At 36.9% G+C, this 27,830-nt stretch overlaps 2 protein-coding genes across 4 annotated transcripts in view; both read left to right on the forward strand.

Moving 5' to 3' along the window:
- ptprua (protein tyrosine phosphatase receptor type Ua) overlaps positions 1–27,830 on the forward strand; it is a 237,953-nt gene that overhangs the window by 170,372 nt on the left and 39,751 nt on the right. For 2 of the 3 annotated variants that reach the window (XM_060865749.1, XM_060865750.1), the window contains exons 8-19: positions 2,765–3,088; positions 8,064–8,173; positions 10,739–10,940; positions 11,676–11,778; positions 12,374–12,662; positions 16,152–16,188; positions 18,974–19,112; positions 20,793–20,822; positions 21,324–21,484; positions 23,374–23,561; positions 26,214–26,286; positions 26,450–26,526. In XM_060865749.1, the coding sequence (XP_060721732.1) occupies positions 2,765–3,088; positions 8,064–8,173; positions 10,739–10,940; positions 11,676–11,778; positions 12,374–12,662; positions 16,152–16,188; positions 18,974–19,112; positions 20,793–20,822; positions 21,324–21,484; positions 23,374–23,561; positions 26,214–26,286; positions 26,450–26,526 (1,733 nt within the window). The remainder of the gene's footprint in view (positions 1–2,764; positions 3,089–8,063; positions 8,174–10,738; positions 10,941–11,675; positions 11,779–12,373; positions 12,663–16,151; positions 16,189–18,973; positions 19,113–20,792; positions 20,823–21,323; positions 21,485–23,373; positions 23,562–26,213; positions 26,287–26,449; positions 26,527–27,830) is intronic. The other variant, XM_060865751.1, reaches the window with a different exon arrangement.
- Positions 1–27,830, forward strand: part of apoea (apolipoprotein Ea) — a 335,076-nt gene that overhangs the window by 11,780 nt on the left and 295,466 nt on the right. The gene's annotated exons all lie outside the window — the stretch shown is intronic.

Raw genomic sequence — 27,830 nt, forward strand, 5'->3', positions numbered from 1 at the left:
TGCTCAGCCTTGGGCACCCAGAAAAACGTTCTTTGGGTAGAAATGACCCGCTGAAGGGGGGTGGCCACTGCGCTCAAGCCTCTGATGACTGGTAAAAGTTGGCAAAACTTAGGAACCTCTGAAGCTCCGAATGCGACCCAGGACATGGCCACTCCCTGACAGCTGTGGATGGATCCATCCGAATATTGCCTACAGAAAGGACTAAACCCAGGAAGGTAGTCTCAGTGACATGAAATTCACACTTCTCTGCCTGCACGAACATGATTCTCTAACAGGCAATGAAGCACTGTTTAAACATGCACTTAATGTTTCTATAAAGAATGGGGAAAAAATAAGAATGATAAACATACTAGAAGAAAGATCTAGAAAGATAAACGAAAACATACTTATGGAGCATCTCTCACAACACAACACAACATTGCCGAGAGCCTGGAATACTGCTGGCGCATTGGTGAGGCCGAATGGCATGAACAAGTACTTGTAGTGGCCTGTGGGAATGTTAAAAGCCTTGATGCGCATGAGATGATAAGCATTACGAAGATCAAGTTTAGCGAAGACTGTGGCCCCCTGTAGCAACTCAAAGGCTGATGACATGAGCGGGAGCGGCTAACTATTCTTGATGGTTATAGCGTTAAGGGCTCAGTAGTCAATGCATGGTCGAAGGGAGCTGTCCTTCTTACCAACAAAAAAGAACTCAGCTCTGGCAGGGGATCAGGACGGGCGGATCAGACCAGCAGCAAGCGATTTTTGTATGTATGTGGCCTCTCTTTCAGGACCCGGAACTGGAAGTGGAAGGAACTGAAGACTGTTGGCTCACCAGTTGGCTGGGCAGTTGAAGGGAAAATGACCCGCCTTTCTGCAGTACAAGCATAATCCATTGGCCCTACACCACTTCTCACTGGATAATTAAATAGAGAAAGGGGTATAAAATGGTATCCAACCAGGAAGAGCCACGATCAAGATGGCTGCCAACCCGGACATGGCCACCGCTGGTTTAGGAGAATGATGATGCTCTGTGTAGATGGTTTGTGGTAAACATACATAATATTCATTATGGAGTTTCTCTTGAATATTGAAAAGCAGTACTGTGCAACAAATATATTTTTATGTATTATTTTTGAATATATATAATAGTGTTTTTTTTCTTTATTTCCTTCCTTCCTTTCTTTTTATTCATTCATTCATTCATTTTCCTTTATTCATCCAGTATCCTTCCTTCCTTCCTTCCTTCGTTCATTCATTCATTCATTCATTCATTCATTCATTCATTCATCTTTCCTTCCTTCCTTCCTTCCTTCCTTCCTTCCTTCCTTCATTCATTCATTAATCATCCTTCCTTCCTTCATTCGTTCATTCATTCATTCATTCATTCATTAATCATCCTTCCTTTCTTCCTTCCTTCATTACTTTCTTACTTCCTGCCTTCCTTCCTTTCTGTTACTATTATTACTGTTATTAGTTTATTATAACAGCTAGATCAGTCCACTAATGTGATTTATCCAAGACTGTCTATATTTCCTATAACTGCACTGGGTTTTCACTGTATCGATCACTCTGCTCTTTTGTGTTCATCACTTAAATTCCACTTCCTAGTTCAAACTGTTATTACAGTGACACAAACAAAATGCCTAAAAATATTTCTGTAAAGCTGCTTTGAGACAAAGTCCATTGTTAAAAGTGCTATCCAAAAAAAAATGAATTAAATTTCTAAAATCAAAAATATTGTAAAATCCTGTAGGGACTAAATATTAAGTAATCTCTATATAATGTAGGGTAACTGTATACCCTGCATCTAACAGGCCCATGCTCATTTTAATATGTTACAAATGAATCACAAAGCCTAGAAATGTACTAATATTATACACTTTCAGTAGTAGTGTGCAGGGGTTTCAGCATAGATGTTTTTGATGGTCTGTCTAACACTAAGCCTCAAGATGTCCCTACAGATGTGTGTCAGTGTAGCTTGATTTTGATCCAGCGAGTCTGCTCAAACAGTGAGACGGTACGGAAGTCACAAATGAGATTTGATTTTTTTCCCTGTTTCATTCTCACAGGTACGTTGGTTCGGTTGAATGCAGCATTCAAAGGGAGAGGAGGTTGAGGTGCATTTAGATTTCATGTATCGTTAGATGTAATATTTTAATCTGATCTACAATCAGGAAGAAAGTGATAGGAAATCTAAAGCAAATGGAGGTTAAGCTCATGATTGCACAATTGCTGTATAGTGTATAGTTCTAGAAAGAAAATGATTGCAGTTGCACTCTTTGGTGTCACCCATAAGCATGTGTTTCCTCTGGAGTTTTATTGTTTTTTTCCTGATTTTATATATTCCTGTAGAGCTACTTTGTGACAAGCTCTATTGTTAAAAGCACAATACAAAGAAATTTGAACTGAATTGAAGATTAAATGGATGAGGCATTTGTTTAGTTCCTTAGGTTAAAATGCTGATTTTTTTTCTCTTTCTTGTCCTGTTGCTTTAAAATCTGTGGTGAAATGGGAATAATTGGAGCTTGACAAGACAAAGCTCCGACAGTATAATCGCTCTTATACTTGCTTTCACAATATTTTTAAAATAACTATATGCGTCATTTGGTATCCTGGTTTTTGTGCTTTAGAGATTAATCCACATCAATACACTCAGTTATACACCAATACTCTATTAAAGTATATATCTAATAATGTGTATTAATATTAATATAAAGTATATTAAGTTTTCTTTCTCTCTCTCCCTCTCTCTCTCTCTCTCTCTCACACACACACACAGAACCCATGCGTCCTCTCCGGGGCCTCACTGCGTCTGAGATTCAGCCTCGTCAGTTGGTGCTACAGTGGGAGCCGCTCGGCTACAACCTGACGCGATGTCACACGTACTCGCTGTCTCTGTGCTACCGTTACTACACAGCTACAGGGGGTGGCGCCATCACTAATAATGCCACCGTGAGGGAGTGTTTGTCAGTGGAAAAGAACATGTCAAGGTTCACACTACGAGACCTGCCCCCGTTCCGTCCTGTCCATGTGCGGCTCGCTCTGACCAACCCAGAGGGCAAGAAAGAGAGCCGAGAGGTCACGTTCCAGACGGATGAGGACAGTAAGTACAGGGTTACATTCTATAACAAAAAACATAATTACAGACATACACAGTATTCAAAAATCTTCATCATTACTCACAACTTTGGAAACCCTTGAACCTGATCTTTTGCTAGCTTTCTTCAAAGTGAAAAATTAAAGATATTTGGATATTTATTAGTGTTATCCTATGGCTAAAATCACTCAGCATGCTTTATTATTATAATTATACAGTAAGCGTGCCATTGTACACAGGAGTTTGCCCAATTCTACTGTTTATAACAACAGTGTAAATATTGATTCTCAGATTGTTTGGCATCAGCATAATGAAATGGCTGAGCAAACATTTCAAAATGGAAAAAGATGAAAAATTAATAAGCCACCACCATCAATGAAGGGGAATAAAGAAGTTTGCTTATTTTTTGTCACGTTGGACAGGTAATAAAGCACATTTTCATGCAAATAGCCAAAGATTAAACTAATCAGAAAATAAATACCTTCCACGCTGGCAGTGAATAACGGTAGAAGATCTGTTCACTATGAACGAATTCACCTTATTTATCACTTCAAAGGGTTTTTATTCCCCTCAGTCTCTTCTTCTTTTCCCCCAGCCTCGATTTCACATTAGATTTCTTCAGTCATACTCAGCATGTCATGCGTTAATGATTAATTGTAAACAGCAGAAACATCAGAATTAATTCTGTTAATAAAGTGTGAAAACATGCAGCTTACACTGCAAAACAGAGAGCAAGAGTACAACTTGAAGAGAAAAAAAATTAATTATCATCTCATCTTTAGCGCTTCAATCTTGGCAGCAGAATCAACCATAGAGAGTCCAGCTGATGGCTTTCTATGCTTCAGGCACATTTTCACTGTTCAGTCACATGTGACTTCATCAGAACGGGGTTATCTTTTCCCATTGATTGACATTTACGTTAGGAAGAAAAGGATAAGAAGGAAAAAAGGAATTTGTTTCATGTTTTGTTGTGTCCATGTTCAGCACTGAATGTCTTTGTCACGTCACACTCCATAGTTTCTATGGAATATTCTGCACAATGATTTTTACTCTGTGTTCATTCTAGCAAGTGATACATCAAACATGCTGCTTGTAGTTAATCTGTTTCAGGTCTGTATCGAACCTCTACTGTTGTCGCGCTGTAGATGTTATAGCATCTAAAAGTAACAATTTAAACACAAAATATGATATGTGCTAGGATTCATACAAGTTCCGTTATTAGATCAAAAAAGAAAGATATCTTTTCTAACTGCTTACACTCACCAGAGGCGCCAATGATCATTGCCAAGCTTTATTTTTTCATTTATTTTGTCATTTATGACAAGATAATATTAAAAAACGGATAAGTGATTTTTTTTTTTATTTTTTTTTTTTTTACATCAAACAATAATAAATGATTGATAGCTGGGGGGGCAGGGCTTCCAGGCAGCCAGTCTGTCAATCATTCCAGATTAATATGTTGAACTCCTGTTTTTATTGAGGGAAAAGAAGACCAAGGTGTTTTGCATGTTTTTGAGTGATAACATGTGGCATGTTGTTAAATTGCAGAGCTTCTATGCTAAGTATGAGAATATTGGCATGTCTGGTAATATAATATGATCAGAGTAAACAACACAGGATATTGTGGCTGTGTAAAAATATGCAATTTCTTGTAGACCAGTACTGTACATTATAGTCAAGGTCGTTTGTGCAGAATGTACTGTATAGTAATTGAGCCTGAAACCAGGCAGAAAAGCATTACTAAATCTGGTCCTGAGGGGCCACAGTTAGTGGAAGAAATGGAGTTTCAGAATATATATGTAGGAGCTTATTCCCAGTATCTGCATAAAGGCAAATTGGCAATTGAATAAGCCATATAAGCGCTTGACTTCATGTCGGTCAGACCATTCTTAAATCATTTTAGCAGTATGTATATGGCCGTTTTCAAGAAAGGATGTTTTCACCACTAGATGCACCTATTTCTCTAAACCCACCTTACATCTGTTAGCTGTTTGTTGGCTGTTATCACTAACAGCATGTTCAGTTTATATAGAATGTACATTTTATTCTGTCTATATCCTACCTGAAAATGTTCAAGATTGGAATCATGGTAAATTGGATTTTAGAGAAGGGGCATGTGTGGAGTTTTATTTCACAGTTCCCATTGCTGCCGTTTCCAAGGATGCCATTGAAGCATTCCACATAGCATTAGCATCTACCATTAGGGCCATGAGACAGATATCATCTACAAACTTTCAGAATTTTTTCTTTTTCCATTTTGCAGAAGCTGTTAAGATACCTGGGGAAAATAGATGCTATGTACTGATAGTTTGCCTCTCTTTTGGTTTTAAGACATTTCCATATAGACGAACAGTTTTTAGTACTTCCAGTTTGTCCTGAAGTTTCCACTTGGCATACTTTGCTGTACAGATGTCCCATTTGTATTTTCCATCACTACTGATTTGGCTGACTTTTGTAGTGCAGAGAAAATCTTTGATTTTTGATTCTAGCGGGATTTTATAATCCCTTCCCCACGTTTTGTTTGCTTGTATAATTTGGATGTCCAGAACAGGGTCTTTCAGCCTCATTTCAAATGTTGACAAATTTAACCAATGCTAAATTTTGTTGCTTACATACAGCAACAAACATACAGTGATAGATTTAAACATAAACATCCTCCACTTACTTTGACAGACGGAGACCTGCCAAGCACTTGTGAGGTTTTGGGAAGAGGGCGGGGCTTCCAGACAGTCAGGCTGTCAATCATTCCAGATTAATATGTTGATCTCCTGTTTTATTGGTGGCAAAGAAGACCAGGGTGTTTACAGTAGGCACCTTACTCTTTGTCAAATGTAACCTATGCTTCTGTAACACATGAGGCGCAATTTAACTATACAGCATTGCGTCACCATTTTATTTTATCTTCATCAATGGATGGCCTATAACACACCTCTCCCTCCCTCCACCACTGACTAATACCAAGAATGGACTTCATTGTGTGTCTCCATAAACTGTTTTTCTATTACACATAAAGTCACGTTTCTTTTACATAGAAAGGTAATGTATCTCTGAGATTGTATTGTCTTGAATCCATCATGTCATTTCCAGTGTTCCAGTGTGGGGATAATAATAACCCCAGGGAATATAATGTAGAATTGATATATTGCTAAAGATTATGTTATATCCTTTGGGAAAAGTGCTTTCTTCAATCTGGAGACCCTCAAGGAAGGTTTTTTTTTCCATCCTTTACCACTGACACCAAACTGAACCCATCCAAGTATTGACTAGATAATAAAAGACAATATATTTAAATGAACTGTCAATATAATATCGATAAAGTACAAATTGCACTGCCACAATAAGCACTAATAACGAAAGGTCAAATATAAGGAGTTTGTATTAAATATATGAGGTGCGCAGTGGACACGGGGTGTTTAGTGTCACGACCATGTGTATACTCCTGTCCCAATGATCAGAGATTCCTGATTCAATCATGATACAATAGATGTCCTCCTGCAATACATGTTATACTACTACATTCATCATTTGGCAGACACCCTACATTATTATTTAGGGACACCTTTAACACCTTTAAGATGAACTGAAACACAGACGCCACCCTAGACCGGCTTTTACAACATTAGTGTCTGATCTCACTAATGCTCTTTTAGCTGAATGAACACAAATCCCAACAGCCACGCTCCAACATCTAGTGGAAAGCCTTCCCTGAAGAATAGAGCTTATTATAAAAGAAAAGGGTTTGGATCCTTTATGGGTTGCATGGCAGTTGCATGGTAGTCTGTTTGGGGTTTCTGATGTGCTCCCTGTGTCTGCAAAGATTTCCTCCAGGTTCTTTGTCTTCCTCAGACCTCCCAAAGCATGCTGATGGGTAGACTGGATTGTTGTTGCTAATTTGAACCTAGTTAAATGCTCATGTCTGGGTGGTGCCAGGAGCAAAGCAGGAAAATCCAGCCACACTGTGAGCATTTGTGAACTCATGTATGCATGCGAGATTGGCTACTGTGTCCCTCTGAGTGTATTATACTGCCTTGTGACGTAGAAGGTGAAGCAGATGCTGTTGGTTTCAAAGGAAGCAGGAACCTGCCTGGTTCATTAGCCTCATTTTCAGTGGAAGTTACAGTTTCATTTTTATTTGATCCTTGTCTTTTGGCCAGGATAAAAGACAATCAAAAACCAAAATATCAGATTAGGCTTTGCTAGTAATGCTAGTAATATTATAACCTACGTTGCATCTAAATATATATTGTTGATGTTTTTGTGCTTTAGGTTTTTTTTGTTTGTTTGTTTGTTTTCACACTTTACAGAAAGCCAGTAATCTATCCCATCTGGTGGCTCTGCTTGTGCCGAGCCCTGATCATGCTTACTATGGTGCTTACTCACAGTTTGTCTTTGCCAGGAGCCTTGAGCCTGCCTTAAGCAAAATTGTAGTTAGACGCTGGTACAGATCAGTATAAGAATAAATACTCAGACAGAGACAGAAGGTCTGACAGCAGCATATTTGATGGTTTATGTGTATATTTTGTCTTTCTTATTCTTTGACTTTTTACTTATTTGGTCATATCGACCTCCTGCTGGTGCTTTTTTCCCCATGTTGAAGTCTATAGAGGTTTTATAGTGCTATAGTGTGGATGTGTGTGACAATTAGTTTTTTACAGTATCACGTCCTCTGGTGACTTCATTTGGGTCTGGAGGATTTCCTGTCTGTTTGTCATTTTAATTACACAGCATGGTTCATTTTCTCTGCAGTTCTCTCAGTGCTTTTATCTGATTTTCTCGCTAATGCTGCTAAAGGCAAAATATTCATGAAGTTCTGTTTGTTTGTTTAATTATTACATTTTTTATGGTCTTTCTTTCCTGATTCCTCTTTCGCTCTCATTTTCTAATTGTTTATTTTTGCTGAACCTTGCTGGTTTGAGACATACATTTCCCTCCTAGTTTTGTATTTCTATGGACTCTTTCTTCTCTTTCTGACTTTTTACAGTCCCAGGAGGTATTCCACCAGAGTCTCTGACCTTAACTCCACTAGACGATATGATCTTTCTGAAGTGGGAGGAGCCTGTGGAACCTAATGGTCTGATCACACAGTATGAGGTAAAAAAACAAATTTTTCTCTAAGTATTCGTGTACAGTGTATTACTCAGTTGACGTGCCATAGACGATAACACAAGCACATGTTAATGTATAATGCTTCTGTTATTATGTTTGCTTAAGTTTTTTAACAGCATTTCTCTCGTTTATATACAGAGCGTTTACAGAGGTGAGCGTCACGATGACTAGACATGTCACATCAACTTAAAAATATTCCATCACTTATCTGCTCATACAACAGCTTTGCTAGTTTAACTGCATAACAGAAAATTTCTGTATTCTAACCTAAAGCAATATTTAAAGCAAAAAATATATTTGCATTAGTTTATTTAAGTATTTCACAATCTATGTTAATAAGTTGTGAAAGTTTTCAGTTATAGATTTCATTTAAAACAAATCAAATGATCTGAAATGATCAAATTATTTAGCGTGTGTAAACAGCCTTTTTATGTGATTTGCGCATTGAAAAAGAGAAATAAAAAAAAGGTAAAAAAAAAAAAAAAAGATAAATATAAACTTAATAAAAATGTGAGAATTTAAATGAAAAACAAAAAAATTGTAAATAAAAATCTTCCAAAAAAATAGCATCTAGATGTGTACTGGATCCATGAACACCATTCCCTTATTTCACGCATTTGACTATTATCCAGAATGACGTACAAAGGTGCTTTGAAGTCTTTATTAGTGAATACATTAACACTGGTTCACTAGGTCACTGAATAAGGATAGCATCAGTCTAAAACTCTGTTGGGAGGACCTTTTTGTTTTTAAATATAAAAATAAGCTCTTGATATGTTAATAGTGGGGGAAAGCACGGTTTTAATGAGGCACTCAGAAATCTCACCAGTTTTTAGTAAAGATTTTAATTTTAAGATTTTATAATTTGGTGACTTGATTTAAATCATTTTCTATTCAGTGAGCTCTCATACCCTGTGGATTCATCATAGGATAAAGGTGATAAAGGTTATGATTCCTCATAGGTGGTCGTCAGAAAAACTTCACTCAAGAATTTTACTGTTTACGTATTTGCCGTTTGACCATGTAGCTCATAGTTATAGAAGGGAAATGATTTATTATCACACTATCTGGTCTCATCCAGATGAGGATGGGTTCACTTACTGTATGGTTCTGGGTCCTCTGAAGGTTTCTTTTAATATCGTTCCTCAACACCATTGCCTCTTGGCTGACCATTAAGAATAAATTTAATAAATCTATTTCTGAATTTATACATTTCTATAAAATCAAATTTGTGACAATGTTGATTGTTAATAGGGATATACAAATAAAATAATTTTGACTTGATTTGAACTTGTTCTCTCTTTGGAGACAAGCGAACCCCAAAGAAACCATACACATAATAATTTATTTCCCATTATTAGATCTTTATCTTTATTTATTTTAAAGCTTCTCTGGCTGCATTTCTTTCATGACCCTCCAAATGTCTGAACTAATTAAAAAAAAGAAAAAATGGATAGCTTTCTTTTCTGTTCCAGAGAGAAGCTGTTTCTCAGAGCTGTAATTAGTGCAGGGCACAAACACAATCATTTATTTGCATTTATTAGATGCTCTCATGCGGGGCAAGCGTAAGTGTTTATAATATTAGTATTTCATCAACTTGCCACGCTCTAGTTGTGTCCGTCCTTGGTGTGTGTTTTCAATTTGTTTTGGATCACCTGCACTTTCAGTCCTGGGCCAGCTCACAAACATGAGGTCTGAGTTTTTAGTTTTACTATACAGCTCTAAAACAAACAAACAAACAAAAAAAAAACACAAGGGAAGGAAATCTAAGGTAGGAAAGGAAAGGAAAGGAAATGAAAAGTTTTTTTTTTAACTGTTAGTTTAAAAGTGTCCACAGTGTTCACCTTAGAATTCTAGCTATTTTTGGACAAATTTCCACAAACTCTTTAACCTTAGCCAAGTTTTTGTCAATTTTCCATTTATCCTTAGAACCCTGCACTATTCTGTAGAGCATTTGAACACATGAACACACCATACCCTATTTTTCTTGATACTGTTTTCTTTTAAATTTTTAATAATTTATTACTAACTCCTACAACCATAGCCTATTTTTTTGCATATATTCAAAAACACTTAGAACCATAGACTTTTTAAAATTTATTTTTACTTTCACCAATACAGAACACTTATTACTAACTCTTAGAGCCCTGGTTTATTTTAAACCATTTTTTCTCTTAAAAGAAAAATCTAGACTATTTGTAACAATGTTTCCTAAAACCTTTAGAATCCATAACCTTTTTTTGTCTAATTTTCCCATTGTTTATGTTTACTGTACTTGTATTAAGTAATTAGTTTATATATGAATACTTACAGATTTTATATCATATTATTCTATTTACAGTTTTTTTTTTTAAGTTTAAAGTTAAGATTCTTTTAAATCTGGAAGCAAACAAACAGTTAGTAGAAGTTTAGTTTTTACTTTTTTTTTTCCTAGCATACAAAAACATTTGCTTTGCACTAATCTGACTGTTTAAAACACTCCATTACAAACACATAAAATACCACAGTAAACAAATGTCCATTTCTCTTTGTTTTCTTTTCACACTCCAGATCAGCTACCAGAGTATCGAGTCCTTCGATCCCAGCGTGAATGTGCCAGGCCCACGCCGCACTATCTCTAAACTTAAGAACGAGACGTACCACATGTTCTCAGGCCTTCAACCTGGAACCACATACCTGGTATCTGTGCGTGCTCGAACTGCCAAGGGCTTCGGTCAGACCACCTTAACCGAGATCACCACAAACATCTCAGGTAGGTGTTGAAAATGCTCACTAACACTTTATTGCAAAAGTGTAGAAGAGAAGGGTTTGATTTGTTTTCTCAGTGTATCAGGAGTTTACATTTAAATTTATTTGTCTAGCGCTTTTAACAATAGGTCTTGCAGCTTTACAGACATATAGAATCACAGAATTAATAATTAAAGTGTAACATTCGGTTACTATTTATCTCTAACTTCTATCTGTAATGAGTGAGTCTGAGGCGATGGTGGCAAGGAAAAACTCCATGATATGAGGAGGAAAACTACTTAGTAGTTCAGTCATTGTAGTGTGTATGAGTGCGTGAGTGTGTGTTTGTGTGTGTGTGTGAGTGTGTGTTTGTGTGTGTGTGAGTGTGAGTGTGATATAGCATGAAGGTATTGCAACCTTCATTTCCTTTACCATGACCCAAAGTGTTTATATCCAGCCAGTGCTTTTAGCGAATAAGAGCAAATGCAAAAGAAAACTTGAAAATCACAATAACAAGAAAAAAATTGTTTATCTTTGGTGAACTTACTTTTAGTTAGTGTGCTTTCTCTTATTGCAGCTGAGATAGATTTTTTTACATACTGTACCTACAGAACGACTGATGAAGACTAAATACGGTAGCCTCTCTCTCTCTCTCTCTCCCTCTCTCTCTCCCTGTCTTTCCCTCTATTTCTCTCTCTCACTCTCTCTCTCTGTCTCTCACCCTCTCTCTATTTCTCTCTCTCTCTCTCTCTTCCTGCAGCTCCTGCATTTGATTATGAAGACATCCCTTCTCCTTTAAGTGAGTCTGAGAGCACCATCACTGTGCTGCTGCGTCCTGCTCTGGCCCGAGGAGCTCCTGTCAGGTGCCTACCAAACAAATGACAACAAATAACACAATGTTTACTCCCCAGCTTTTCTAATCTGCTCACTAATCAGTCACAAAAAAGTGAATCGGGTTTGTTTACTTTGGAGCCTGCATTCTGTTGGATGAGTGAACTGCATGCATTCACAAAGTATAGACTGCTTTGGACTTTTCTTAGTGTACTGTGCTGCATTTTTAATAGAGGGACGCTTTAAAAAACTTTTTGGTTAAACATTAAAGCGTAATGGCTTTCTATCTATTACAAAAGCCACATCTTGGCATTTGGAATAAAAAATGTGTTCAGTCTTATCAATGTCTTGAATTAAAAAAACTGCTGCAAATAATTACATGAGATGACAGAGTGCTAAAATGTACAAGTTCTATAGCATACAGTTGAAGTTACAGATTACGAAGGGGATCATAAACATGTGACTCCATCCATCTGGCTTTAGCATTCTGCTGTTTCTACAGTTTTCCACTTCTAGCAAATGCATGCAATCAACTAAGACGTGTCTAATTATTTAGTGTCTAATTTTGCTCCTTTTATTTTTACTCCCATGGATGTAAACACTCATCATATCTCATATCATCTACAGTGCTTACCACGTAGTGGTGGTGGAGGAGGACGGCTTACGGCAGGTGAAGAGGAGAGAGCTTGGCCATCACGACTGCTTTCCTTCTCCCTCGTCTCAGGGAGACTCTCAGGGCAGAGCAGGAGGTGTTCCTCCGCACTACTACACGGCTGAATTTCCTCCCAGCAGTCTTCTTGCAGCCACACCATTCACAGTAGGGGACAACCACACCTACAACGGTTACTGGAACACTCCTCTGGACCCAAGCAGAAGTTATCTCATCTATTTACAGGCGGCGAGCAACTTCAGAGGGGTGAGTGTACAGAGCGTTTATTCCAGACATGAATGCTAATAAAGATGTAACTGTAAATCATGCTAATGAACATCACTTTTGTGGAAGTTTGGGTCAAGGTGAAAGTGTTAAATAACAAATTGTTTTACATGTTATAAGTTTTTTTTATCCAGATTTTGTATTTAATTAAGGTTAAATAGATATTTTGGAGCTACTCATTCAGGAAAAAAATATTTTGAAATTAATAGTGTATGTAAACAGTAAAGAAAATTTAAAACACATGAGAGTGACAAATAAGTGCTACATGTTTTCTGTTTTCCGAGTATATAATCGCATAGGGATTAGTTTGACTACTCATACTGTGCACTGTGTAATAGCTGTCAGTGTAGCTGTTTAACACGTCCCATTGTTGTTTTTTTTTGGATGCTAAGAATCTCATAGTAAAATCGGCTAGAATTGTGTAATTAAAAAATTATCTTATCTTCCAAATGTCTTTAATTCTTCGTGTGTCTTCTGTTAAGCCCTGTTCACACTGCAGGTAAAAGTGGCCCAAATCTGATTTTTTTTGGGGTCAAGTGACCAGGTCAGACTTCTTCAGGAGTAGTGTGAACACTCAAATCTAGCCCAGATCTGATTTTTTCAAATCAGATTCAGACCATTTCCATATGTGGTCCTGAATCAGACCCAAATCTGATTTTTTCCAATGTGGCCGCAGTGTGAACAACAAAGGCGGATTTCATGCGACTTTTACGTCAATCTACATCGACATTCGTCACAATTATGCGCTGGCGAGTACGCACACAAACGTGACTAGGCGTACAAAATGGATCAAATAACCAAAAGTTGCCCTGGACATCCGAAATTTTTCAAAACACTGCGTCTCTGTGCTGCCATTACACAAACATTTAGAAAGAAAAGTGAAAATGCTTACTTCCTCCATAACCTCACCAACTTTAGCGCAACGGCGTGCTGCGTGTGACATCATTGTTATTGTTCGTTTGCGCATGCGTTCAGTTCGAAACAGCAAACAGTTCACACTGGTATTTGATATAGGCCACATTTTAAAAGGTACAGTAATGTGAACAGCCAAACAAAAAAATCAGATCTGAGCAAAATATGTGAACAGGGCTTTATTATTGTGCACTCAGACCGAACATGAATTTAATTTGCTTCATGAATCCACTCGAGAAGGGAAATATAAAAAGAAACATTAATTTTGCTTTGCACCATTTGCATCTTCAGTCTTACAAATGTCCGAAACTGGTAGTGAAGAGACGTAAATGTCTAGTGAGACAGAAAAGGAGGCGGAACTTTTTAATGTTCTGTAGTCGGCCATTTTAATCTTGCTCTCTATGATCTCTCTCTCTCTCTCTCTCTCTCTCTCTCTCTCTCTCTTTCTATCTATTTCTCAATCACAAAATTCTCCCAGTGCTCTGTTATCGTTGTATATCTCAAATGATTATTTACATTATGTAGAAATGTTGCAATCATATGTAACAGAACAATCGAAGTGTTTTCCCATAATGTCCTTTAACTCTATTTATTAGAGGCCAAAATGGAATTTGTGGCAGTTTTTGGAGGAGTATGTCTTCAGCATTGGTGATATGAAAGTAGACACTCAGGGCTTTAAGAATTTGTAGTGTTTCATAAGTATTTGGGGGTTTTTTTTGGAACATTTTAAATGTTTTTTAGTAATTTCAAAGTAACTAGTGATATCAAAACCATTTCAGCTTTTTTGAGATGCCCCAAGGGATTACCTTCAAGTACGATGTGCAGAAGGAGTACTTAATCTTGTCATTGGAAACTGAGTCATCAGTGTCCCAATGTGTACTGAGCCAGTGTACACAATATACTGAATCACAAGCTAGGGAACTAGGGATCTGATTGAGTCGCACCCCCAGTTTGCATAACCCTAGATCCTCTATATCTCCATTATGCCATGTTATGTTTTTCTTTTGTTTTTGTTGTCTAATTCTGTTGTGAAGCACTTTTTCAATACTGGAAATGCCAAAGGATTGTGATCAATTGTTCTAATATAAATAAAGTGGTTCCACTCATTCTAATTAGCTCCTAAATAAAGAAAAGGTGTCTGAAGGAAGCACTCACACCCTGCCTCTGTAAATCATTAGCAGGAGTTAGTGATGGGCCTGATATATAGTTTTAAATAGTTCCTTAATTTTATTTTATTCATTTTAATCTATCCATGTGTTTGGATTGTGTACAGTGTGATGAATGTGTTACTGTTTTGTTTTTTCTGTGGATGTAATGATTATAGGCCTTATGCCAGGCAACAATCATATAATCATATACACTACAGTACACATTGCATACACTACACTACTGTAGTATAGTGTATACAAAGTGTAGTGTAGTGTATACAGTGTATACTGTAGTGTATACAATGTGTACTGTAGTGTATACAAAGTGTAGTGTAGTGTATACAAAGTGTAGTGTACTGTATACAAAGTGTACTGTAGTGTATACAATGTGTAGTGTAGTGTATACAAAGTGTAGTGTAGTGTATACTGTACAATGTGTACTGTAGTGTATACAAAATGTAGTGTAGTGTATACAGAGTGTAGTGTAGTGTATACAGAGTGTAGTGTGGTGTATACAAAATGTAGTGTATACAAAGTGTAGTGTAGTGTATACAAAGTGTACTAAACAAGGGAGTGGGGAACATTGCACATATTCAGAGTCTTGTTAAATACATATTAATGCTGACTGCATGATTTTAATGGAGCTCTCGGAAAACGTACTTGTGCCTAAACAGGCTCTGATCTTTTCCCCACTAAAGGCTCTGATCTTTTCCGACTAAAGACACAAACCACAAAAACGGCAACGATGCGCACACTGTACTAATTACTATTAACTTCTCAATGTAACTCATTCCTGAAGACCCAATGAAATCAATTGGGACTCCAAATCTATTCATATACTGCATCTTGCCTTGATCCTTTTTTTTAAATAACTGTTCACTTTTGTTTAAACAAACGTTGAGCTGCTAAAATAGGAGTGTTACAGAATGCTAAAAACTCATTTAAGTTTAGCTTACTGTATCTCCTGATCAATCTATCCCTGCTTTTTGGCCAGTCCAGATGATTCCCGTATCATTATGGCACATGTATAATTTCCCATGCTTCATTACATATTCAGCTGAAGTTACTGAGGACTCTGCAGTTATCAGAGCATAGAGGTGTATTTAAATGGAATTGAGGTTAATGGCATTTCTAAGATTCTTTTTATGTTTCAAACCATTAAAATTAAGCCACCGACTGTGTTTGAATTAGTAAATGGCAAGGTTACTCAAAGGCGATTGCTCACTGTACCTTAAGCACTATTAATCACTTTAGGTATTTGGGCTCTTTTCTAAAGAATCTTGAATAGCGCATTTGTTCTAGGTAGAAGCCTTTCTATTTACTGTATCGCACCACATTTACACCATCATTATAGATAAATTACTCAGAGGTAGCCCTAATAACCTTTTGTTTCCTCTGTATTTGTGTGCAGGAGACTCGGATCAACTGTGTTCGGATAGCACGGAAAGGTAATTTTTTTTTCTCCTGAGACAAGCTTGCATCCTTTTGCCTCCATTTTCACTCATTATTACATCAGAACACAGCATTATTTGTCAAAAAACAGCATAGTGAAATTATTTTCTTGGGCATTGAACATGTGCCGAACTGTTGTGGGTTGGTGGTGACTGAGACTTGAGCCCCTAACCTTCTGATCAGTAACCCAGGACCTCAGCCATGTGAGCTACCACTGCCCCATCAGTGGTGACAGCTGCAACTGAAATGTGGGCAAATCTAGCAGTATGTTATTTAATGACCCTATGTGGGATAAGTGGTTCAGAAAATGAATAAATTGCATAGTTCATTACTGCATGGTTGAACTGTATTAATCACTAATATATCTTTGTTTTGATATTGATCACTAATAAACCACCCACTTCTACCCTGTGTGTGGTGTTTGCCAGCTCTCTCCATGCTTTAGGATTTCCTCTGGTTATTCTGGTTTCCTCCCCCAATCCAAATACATGTGTTGTAGATTGATTGGTATGTCTAAATGGTCTGTAGTGTGTGAGCATTTGTGAGAGTGTGTGTGTGTGTCTGTGACAGGGTCTGTCTGTCTGGGGTACAAGGCTGCCCCTTGCCTTGTACCCCATGTGCCCTGGGGTAGACTCCAGGCTTCTTGAGACACTGTGAAGGATAAATGTGACAGAAATTGGATGGATGGATTGACACAACAAAGATGAATGTTTATTTAAAAGGGTCTTTTTGCCAAGTTTATATATTAATCCATTTCAGTTTGGTCAGTTTCGTGTTTGTGTAAAGATGATCAGAAAAAAACAAGATCATTTTGTAAAACTTTTATTTAAATGATAGTTTGTTCATAGGTCCAAATAAACAGAGCACAGTGCTGCAGCTCTGTTTTTGGACCTTGAGGGTAAGTTTAGCAGCTTGGAACTGACCCAAGACCACTTCGATCAGATGTCTCGAACCGGTTGTTTTATTCCGTACCCAAGTGGTCTCAACTGGCCAAATGACCAGAATCTAAGGAAACTGTAACATTATACCCAATGCTCGAATTCCTACAGCCTATGTGAAAGCAACTGCTGTGTTTTTAATATGTATACATATGTACATGTTTGTATACATTTCTACATACATGTGATTCTGAAAGAATATTTCAGATAAGAGTTAAAAAAAAGACTAGAAAATTACATGTATTTCACAGTCTGCAGTGGTAGCGAAGTGCTTTAAAAGCTCCAAGATCTGAGGAATGAAATGGCTTTTGAAATGTAGCTGCAAATTGTATGTGTTTATACAGTAAATCTAAAAGCAAAAAAAAAAAATAAAAAAAATGTATAGTCGGTCTAGTAAAGTGCCTGTCCAGGAAAAATCAAGGCTGTATGTAATGACCATCTCACCATGGTGACAAGATGGTGTGTAAAGTGTCTCTTTCGTCTGCTGTTTGTCTCTCTCTCTCTCTCTCTCTCTCTCTCTCTCTCTCATTCTGTTGCTCTCTTAAAAATGTTTTTCGCTCCCCTCATTTTTTCCTCTTTTTCTCATTGTCTACTTTTTTGCCCTGTATCTCAGTGTTTCTCGGTTGCTCCTCTCCACTACTCACACATCAGATTAATTACAAGCTGAAACCTTGCAGATGAAGATGAACTGCCCACCTAATTCTCCTTCCAAGCCAAATCTTTCATTTTTCTTGCTGTCTCACTTTCATTTATTAACCCCTCATTTTTCTTTATCTTTCTCAGAAATTTCTAGCTCAAAGGAAAAATAGAGAAGAATTCTCTTGTATTTTGAGCATTAGTTTTACTGATAGAAGAGTAACTAGAATGAATTGTGTGCTATACTTATTCACTATACTATACACTACTACTATATCTCCTTATACCGTTACTGCTAGGGCAGCTGCTACTACACTTACTACATACAAAGGGTTTTCTATGCACCTTTAGAGCTCAGACCCTTCTATTACTATTAACTTCTACTGTATTAACTTTCTGCTGTTTATTTTAGATCTATGTTAAATGAATTCTACTCTAGACTAGCTACCATTTGAACATCAAGCATAATATATTTTCCCACATACACCTACCCTGACCATGCATACCACCGACAGCATGAGTGCACATGCACTTGTCATCACTCCTGACACATGTCTTTGTGATACAGCTGACAGGTGAAGAGCAATCAGGCAATGCCTTAAACAGTCCCACTTTAACTACTACAGTACCAACATCCCAGCTAGACATACTGGTGACCTGAAATCTCCTAACTGTTTCTACTGATGTGGAAGCACGATGGTTCCTGCAGGAGCTGGAATGTAGAAATAAGAGCTTTCAGATCAATGTATAGTTTTACAATTTGATGAATGACAAAAGTGAATGTTTTAATTTTAATTCAAATAACACTCTCACTCACTCACTCACTCACTCACTCACTCACTCACTCATTTTCTACCGCTTATCTGAACTACCTCGGGTCACGGGGAGCCTGTGCCTATCTCAGGCGTCATCGGGCATCAAGGCAGGATTCACCCTGGACGAAGTATTCAAATAACAATGACAATACAATTATAACACTACTATTAATAATAATAACAATAAGTTTTCAAGTTATTATTATTATTATTATTATTATTATTATTATTATTATTATTATTATTATTATTATTGTTATTATTATTATTAGTAGTAGTAGTAGTAGTAGTAGTAGTAGTAGTATTACTGTTATTGTTGTTGTTCTTAAAAACAATCTTTTTTCTCAAACACTATCTCTCCAGTAATGTCAGTAATGTCTACTGTATTTCAGCTGCATGTAAGGATCATAAACACGCGCTGGAGATTTCCCAGAATTCTGATGACGTGGGGTTGATAATTGCGGTTTCTACTGGAGGACTAGTGATCTTTGCCTTTTTTATGGGACTCTTTGTAATCTTTCTCAAGAGAGGGTAAGTAAGAGTGTGTATGTGTGTGTGTGTGTGTGTGTGTGCCCCAGCGTGCCATCTTTATTTGGGTCATTTTAGTCGAACTGAAGCTTGTCTCTGCACTTATCGTAAGACAGTAACATAACTGTCCCAGAGCTCAAACATAAAATGCTGTTGACATCATGTGACTCTGTGGCCCTAAAGGGGCCAAAAGATGTCAACGTCCAGAGTCTACTCTCAACAATGATTCCAGACAGCCACTCTCTTTAAATGAATGTCTGCTAATCTATCAAGAGGACATTTTCTCTTCCTGCTACACAATGTAAACCTTTTCTCCTCTGAACACTGAACAAATATTCATCCTATAAACCATCAATGGTTGTTTATTTGCGTTATTAGGTTATGGTGTTGCTATATACACTGTAAAAAAACAACAATTTGCATTCAAATCCATGCACTGTCTAAATACACGTGACTAAATTGTGTAACATCAACACAATACATTTTTGTAGCTCCAACATGATTTGAGCATTTGTTCAAAGCCCTAACACTGAGCTGACACCTGAGATGAGACAATTAACCACTGCACTATTCTACAATGCAGATTTTATTTAAACACCTAAATGTAATCCTACAGTTATAGTGAAATTCCCACCAGCACCAATATGGAAGGTTTCACAATGTAACTGTAAACGAAGCTTAGTGTAAGAAATGAGATCACATTCATTACAAATCATCACTTTTTTCAGTGTAATAAAAAACAGTTGCTCGTCAATAAACTACACGTCAGCTAGTTGTTCAGGTTGAGGCCAGGGTTGAAATTCTAGCATTGCTTCATTTGTATGGGATCCATGCAAATCACTTCTAATTAATATGAATTTTAACTTTAATCCACTTCAAGCTTCTTAATAACTCCATCTAACTCTATACTTTTCCTGTTGGCTTAACTGAATAATCAGTAATCACTGAGAGATTTGCCTGAATGATAAAGATTAGAAGTGATCGAATAATAAGGTTGAAGATATTATGCAGATCTAATGAGTGAAGTGAAAGTGATGTGATGTGCAACGTGTGCAAATCTGCTAATTACTGTCATTTTTTAAAAATATTTAATGTTGTGCACAGTGTGTGATCATGTGTCTCAGCTGCATCATTTACAGGGAAAAAAATACAACTATTTCAACATCAGTCCTTATATCTTAAAATATATCTTCAATCCTTTATATCTCAAATATCTCAATATATCTCAATCCTTTATATCTCAATATATCTCAATATATATCAATCCTTTATATATCAAATATCTCAATATATTTCAATCCTTTTTATCTCAAATATCTCAATATCTCAATCCTTTATATCTCAATATATCTCAATATATCTCAGTCCTTTATATCTCAAATATCTCAGTATATCTCAATCCTTTATATCTAAAATATTTAAATATATCTCAATATATCTCAATCCTTTATATCGCAAATATCTCAATATCTCAATCCTTTATATCTCAGTATATCTCAGTATATCTCAATCATTTATATCTCAAATATCTCAATACTGTATATCTAAATCCTTTATATCTCAATATATCTCAATATGTCTCAATCCTTTATATTGCAAATATCTCAATCCTTAGACTCCTGCTCTGAATTTCTCCCCTTTCTCTTACATTATCTGTCTTTTACTTCTCTTCATGCTACACAGAAGGGACCTCTATCTTTATCCTTACAACCCGTAAGTGGACCCCCCCCCCCCCCTTCTTCTCCTTCTTCTTCTCCTTCTTCTTCTTCTTCTTCTTCTTTTTTCTTTATCATCACCATCTTCTTCTTTTTCCTCTTCTTCTTTATCATCTACTTTTTCTCTTCTTCTGCTTTTTTTTATCATCATCGTCATCATCATCATCATCATCATCTTTTTCTTCTTCTTTATCATCTTCTTTTTTTCTTCTTTTTCTTATTTTTATTTACCATCATCATCATCTGCTTCTTCTTCTTCATCATCTTCTTCTTTATCATCTTCTCCATCTTCTTCTTCTATTGTTTTGGCATTATTCTTCATTTGCGCTCCTTTATATAACTTCGCTCTAATAATCGCTTCCTCCCTGACTTTCCTCTGTATATTTTTATCGATCCCCTCTGTCTATCATCACATTACTTTTTGCTAACTCTCTTTCAGAATTTTATAACTTTACAATCAGTGTCAGGTTGTGTGTGTGTGTGTGTTTTTTTTTTGCAGAAGGATGAAAGTAAACATGAACAAAGCGGCCATGCCGTATCGACAAGAGAAGAAACAAAGGCTAGGCTCATTGGACTGCAGCACGGCTGACCAGGGCACTCTGCAGCAGGACGAGCGTACGACACACACCTTTATGGATGTGCATAGCTGCAGTGCGAGGAGTGAGTATGCACATGCACCTTTAATGAAATCCCTGTAGATAAACACAACTCAACAGGGAAGTGTGTTCCACAAAACAGTGTGCGCATCAAATCACAGTGTAAAAGTGTCTCCACTTCTCCACCTCACTATGTCCCAGCTCATTAAATATACTTAAATAAATCAATAAAAATGCCTGAACATTTCTTTCCAAACTGGGTCACTAACTTCACCATCACTAGCTAGTCATAAAGACAGATCACATTCTGCTCTATTTTCCCAAACATCTACTCTACAATGTTGATTTGGTGGAGTAGATTTTGAATCCGTAGTACTTATTTATTTATTTTTTTACAGCCTGGTTTTGTGAGCTTTCCTTTTGTTACTTAATTTGTTATTTTTGTTCTGAGATTGTGTCTTTAATTAGCTGGTTATGATTTAACTTTGTTTACATAACTAGCATGTTATGTTTTGAGATTGTTTACTTAACTAGTTGGTTATGTTCCGAGATTGTTTACTTAACTAGCATGCTATGTTTTGCGATTGTTTACTGAACTAGTTGGTTATTATTTAAGTTTGTTTACGTAACTAGATGGTTATATTCTGAGATTGTTTACTTAACTAGCATGTTATGTTCTGAGATTGTTTACTAAAACTAGTAGGTTATGTTCTGAGATTGTTTACTTAACTAGTTGGTTATGTTCTGAGATTGTTTACTTAACTAGTTGGTTATGTTCTGAGATTGTTTACTTTAGTTGGTTATGATTTAAGTTTGTTTATTTAACTAGCATGATTGTTTACTTAATTAGTTGCTTATGTGCTGAGATTGTTTACGTAAGTAGCTGTTTATGTTGAGAGATTTTCTACTGAACTGGACAGTCTAGTTTTCAGACCATCTTACAGTCAAAACAAGAAGGAAGAATATCTAAAAGTACTGAAAAGGGAAGGATTAAAGATGTTACTGTTGATTATCGTCACTTTCTGATGAAGGATTTCAGGCAGGTTGAAAGAGAATACTTTTTTTATTTGATGTCATTTCAACAAAATACTCTTTATAGATTTTACTTGCAGGAAAAAGGAACAAGGAAAGAAACATTCAAAGATTCTCAATAGTGGAAAAAACATGTTTTAAATGCCAAAGCAGCGAGAATCTTTTGGCAAACAGATTTGAAAAACAAGAACTATGCCTTGTGTTTGGAGTTATTTACTTCACCCCCAGCGCTCTTCCTGTGTCTTCTTGGCTAGTGTCCATCTTTCAGGAACTTTTAAAATGAAATAAGTCCACACAGTCTTATATGTCTGTTTTCCTCTCTTTACTTAAGCTTTTAACATTTGAAATAGTTTATCCTGGGTCATTGTAAACTTCACCTAAACACAATCCTGGGTTATCTTCTTTCACATTTCACACTACTCTTACTTTACCCTGGTTTAATAATTAATCCTTGCTCTTTTTAATCTGATATTTCACACTGTACAGTCCTAAACTCTGCTTTAGTGTTCTTGTTTATATTTATATATTTACCTTTCAACAGCCATGACTGGATAAATACAGGTTTTTGCCTCAATGAGAAAAATACCTTGTAATTCCTTCTTAGTTTTCTAAGCAAAGAAGGCAAAAAAACACGTGAAATGAAGCAGATCATATCACTGTTCAATTTCTGATTGGTGTTGTTGCTAAGCATCTAGCTGTAACATTTTAACACTGCGTCTTTTCACACTGTACATGGGTGTTAACATGGGCTGCTACAGAGCAGGGTATCATTAATCATGGGTAAAAAAACAGGTAAGAAGTGTGAAACAATCCACTACCCAGGATTAAAAGCAGAGTTTAATCTCAATGTGAAAAGCACTACTGTTTCCCATCTCTACCTCCTGCATTCAGATGAACTCAGTCCTCTGTGTGTTTAACCAGCTGACCAGCGCAGCTCAGTGAATGAGTCGAGCAGCCTGCTGGGAGGCTCTCCACGACGCCACTGCTGCAGGAAGAACTCCCCCTACCACACAGGCCAGCTGCGTCCGGCTGTCCGTGTAGCTGACCTACTGCAGCACATCAATCAGATGAAGACTTCTGAGTGCTATGGCTTCAAGCAAGAATATGAGGTATATATGTCCGTATTTTCTACCAATAACAGCGATTAAAAGATTATACATCTAATTTCTGGAACTTTCACTTAGTAATAAGTCAATATGAATCGAACCCTGGTGCGTTTGGGCCTTTACCTTGCTGCAGTTTGTTTGTGCGGGTGAGAGCACAGCATTAGCATTAATGCAAGGATGCACACCACAATAACCACAGCCTTTTTTTTTAAACAACAACAACAAAAACTTTAGTTCATTATTACAATAAACTAGTTGTTATAATGAACTAAAGTTTTTGTTGTTGTTGTTGTGTACATGTGAAACTGTAAATAAGAGGCTCTTTCATTCTCAGGTCAGAATGAAAGAGCCTCTTATTTACAGTTTCACATGTACACTCCTCTCAGCCTATGACTTTCTCTCTGATCAGGATGGATAGGTGTGAAAGTCCCACAAGAGAATAAGGATTAAAGAGAATCCCACAATGTATTTGTGCCTACTTATTTTAACAAAAACTTTGTTACAATAGCATTTTGTTATTACGGCTGGCTTTGATAAGCATCTTACGCAAATAAGTGATCCCATTCATTTTTGCACTTACATACTATCTATCCATCCGTCCATCCGTCTATCCATCCATCCTTTCATCCATCCCAGTCAGAAGCATCTCTATGCCACAAATGTAACCTGAGATATAATGATGTCATGACCTGGAGCCAGAAAGTCACAGTTTGATTTTAACACTTTATTTACATTTTATTAAAAGATATTAACACAAAAATTAAAAGTCAAAATGGGAAAAACAGAAGGGAAAAAAGGGAAAAACAAGCCCACATACCACAGACAATGAATAAATGACTGGTTAGCTTTGAACACAATCGAAGGTGTTGAGTCATGTATGAATTATGGCCATAAGGTGAGGCACAAAAAGAAAAGAAACGTACACAAAGAGACCAATGTTACAGTCTGCATAGTTAAAACAGATTCTGACCTTTATCACTTTATATCAGAAACCGCTTGAATACACATTAGAGTTCCTCAAATGTGTCTAAAATATTTCATTTTATTTCAATCTCTCCTGAATGACATGGTTCAGAAACTAAATTAGCGTTCTTTGGAAAGGTGAAAGACGTCAATTCACTCCTCAGTCGTGTGTGTTCACAAAACGGATACCAATCTTTTATATCAGCTTTCTTTTGTATCAGAATTCTTTCAGCTATTCACCACTTTAATGACACTCTCTCGCTTTCTTTTACAATTCCCTCTTTTATCCGAATTTCCCAATAGGATAGAGATACACTCTTCAAGATTCATTAAACTGAGCCCTGGGGAAGAAAATGAGAAAACACTCCTCTTTGAAATCAATGGACAGGTTGCTTCTGTTTGGATTACTCAGGGCTCAGAGGTACAAACAGGACAGAGGAATGGCTGAGGGAGAGTGGAAAGCTTTATCGCTTGAATTTCCATACATCATGCTAGGAGTAAATGTGTTTTGGCTGCAGCAGAACAGAGCATTAGGATCTTGATCAGATTTCCTGCAATGATCATCAGGTTTTTTTTTTTTCAGACAGTGTGTTGTTGAAGGATGTCTACTATCACAGAGTAATCTTGCAGAATCCTGACATTGTGTTTCAGAAGTCCTAAACCCCTAAAAGTGACAAAACCTTTCATTTTAAATTGAAGAGTTCTTTACTTCTCCACTTGCTTATCTGCTTCTCCCATCCCGAGGCATCCAGAGATTGTACCAGATCCAGTTGTGTACTGGTTTATGAAGGTTTTCGGACCTTCAGTGAGAAAAGGCCATTCCTGTGAGCATCTCGAGGCATCTATAGATGTACCAGCTCCAGTTGTGTTATGCTTAATAAGGACTCGGGCATTCAAATAGAAGACGCCAACTACATGTGGTCTTTGAGGACAACAACCTCCTCATCAATACACACTTATCAGACTGTATCTGACTGTAGAAAGGACATTATTCATAATAACACACTCTGGTGTTTAAAACAGTTTATACTCACACCCTCCAGTGTCACCCAAATGTGGATGAGGTTCACTTTTGAGTCTTATTCCTCTCAAGGTTTCTTCCTCCTCAGTCACCTCAGGCTTGTTCATTAGAGATAAATACAAACACATTTAAATATAAATCAGTAGAGGTAGACTAATGATGTCTATCAACATCTCTTTTCAAAGATCTCCTTTAGAGATTTTACAGCAATTAGGATAAATAACTATGCAATAAAATCTGATAATATGGAAAATGCGATGGTTGTGGTGGTGGTTGCTAAGTGATATTCTATACTTTTAATGGATAATTAAGATAAATATGAAACAATGAACACATTTAAAGGTGCATTAGATAAGTTTCATGGCAAAAAAATAAGCATGCCCCATTTCCACCTACTGTATGTACATGAAGCGTCGCCCTCTTAAAGTCAAGTTAGGACACAATGTGACTAATGCTGTTAAATCTGTACTTATAGAGAACATCACAGACTGAGGTTGAAGACTTACTTGTGTTTGTTTTTTCAGGATTCTCTCATTAATGTTAACTATTTGATGTGGTCTACAGGCTCTTCTCCTCAAGTAGCTCTGTCTCTTATTGAAAACCAAGTGTCACCAACTACAAAACAATGTCGTGTGATTTGACTTAACTTTACCTGTTTTTTTTTCTCTTAGAGCTTTTTTGATGGATGGGACATCACCAAAAGAAAAGAGAAGACCAAAGGCAGACACGATACCCTGTTGGCTCGTAGGTTTTACCCTTACCCTTTACACACAATTACAGTGACCAGAAGAAAAGGCATAAAAATGTTGTGATATGGGTTTTTCCTAAATTTCCCCATACATAACGCGTTATTATGTGCTTAACATAATAACTACATACTAAAGCCATTTATTCTTCTGACCTATAGATGATCGTCATCACGTTAAAATGCACTCTCTCCTGGCTGACCCCAACTCTGATTATGTCAATGCCAACTATATTGATGTAAGTTCCTTTTTTCCCTTATTCTATTCTCTATCTTACACGCTCCCTTTTTTCTTTTTTCTTCTCCTACTTCTCTGTGATGTCTTTTTTTCCCTAAAGATGATTTCTGTTGAAGAATGTTCATGCTTTCATGTTTCACTTTGCCTGTTCTGATGCACAGAAAGTCTGGATATGGCAACATTATTCCTCACATGGTGACTTATTTAAGCTCTGTAAAATATGACAGTTCTATTCTATTCTATTAGTTTTCATACCACTAGGATGGTATCCTTAGGGACTAGTGGAGTAGTTCTGCGTTTTCGTTTCCTTGCCAAGGAAGTCATCAGCTTGTGGCTGTGAACCCACCTGGGTCTCACTACATCACGCTCTTCCTCTTTCCCATTCTTGCTTTGCCAAGGAGAGGAGAAAGTGTATTAAAGGTGCTAAGAATAATGCTTCAGTTCTGTGATTCTTGTTTTTTTTTTTGTTTGTTTGTTTTGTTTTTTTTGTCATTGTTTCATTTGTTCTATGAAATGATATACACCATTGGTGATATAATTGTCTTTGACATATTACTATTGTTATTACAGTTGATCATGTCCTTAGAACAAACATCTGGCCTAATATTTGTGTCTGTCTATACCAGGGTGAGGAATGAATTTGTTTAATTTTCCCAAATTCTTGAAACTCAAAGAATGACAGTGAGCTGGTTGCTTCTTGATGCACTAATGGAGTTAAATGATGGACATTGATGGATGGATTGTTCAGAAAATGTTCACTAATCACTTACAGAACCTGGTCCTTGATTCAGCATAAGGCCAAGTGTGATGTATGAAGCCTGCCGGCTTTAAGAACAGTGCTGAATATTAATTATCCTCCTCTGACACTGTGTGTTCACAGCAGGGAGTCAACAGTACAGCAGGCACAGTTGTGCAGCCCTCTAGGAGGAAATGGGCAGAAGGCCCAGATGCTCCACTCCCTAAAATAGGAAGAGTGAGTGATATTATAGTGTTGGAACAAATAAGAGTTGGTAGAGGGTATGAGCCAAATGCGAGAGCCATTACAGGAAATACTCAGAGGCTGAACTCCGAAGAGGTTTGTACAGCTGCCTGCATCCAGTCCGACCCTGATGTACTCCCATTGACTGTTTCTCATTCTCCAATCATGAGTAATGAACCTGCTTGGGTGAAGAATACTGATAGCCTGCCATTAGAGCATTCTGATGATCACAGCATAATGCAGGAGTCTTTTATTCAATTCAGCTGATCAAATGCACAATGGGATATAGTCACCCACGCAAGTGATTGGTGTATCCCATAATGTAT

Source organism: Tachysurus vachellii, chromosome 3 (assembly GCF_030014155.1).
Source record: "Tachysurus vachellii isolate PV-2020 chromosome 3, HZAU_Pvac_v1, whole genome shotgun sequence".
In the NCBI taxonomy this organism is placed as follows: Eukaryota; Metazoa; Chordata; class Actinopteri; order Siluriformes; family Bagridae; genus Tachysurus; species Tachysurus vachellii.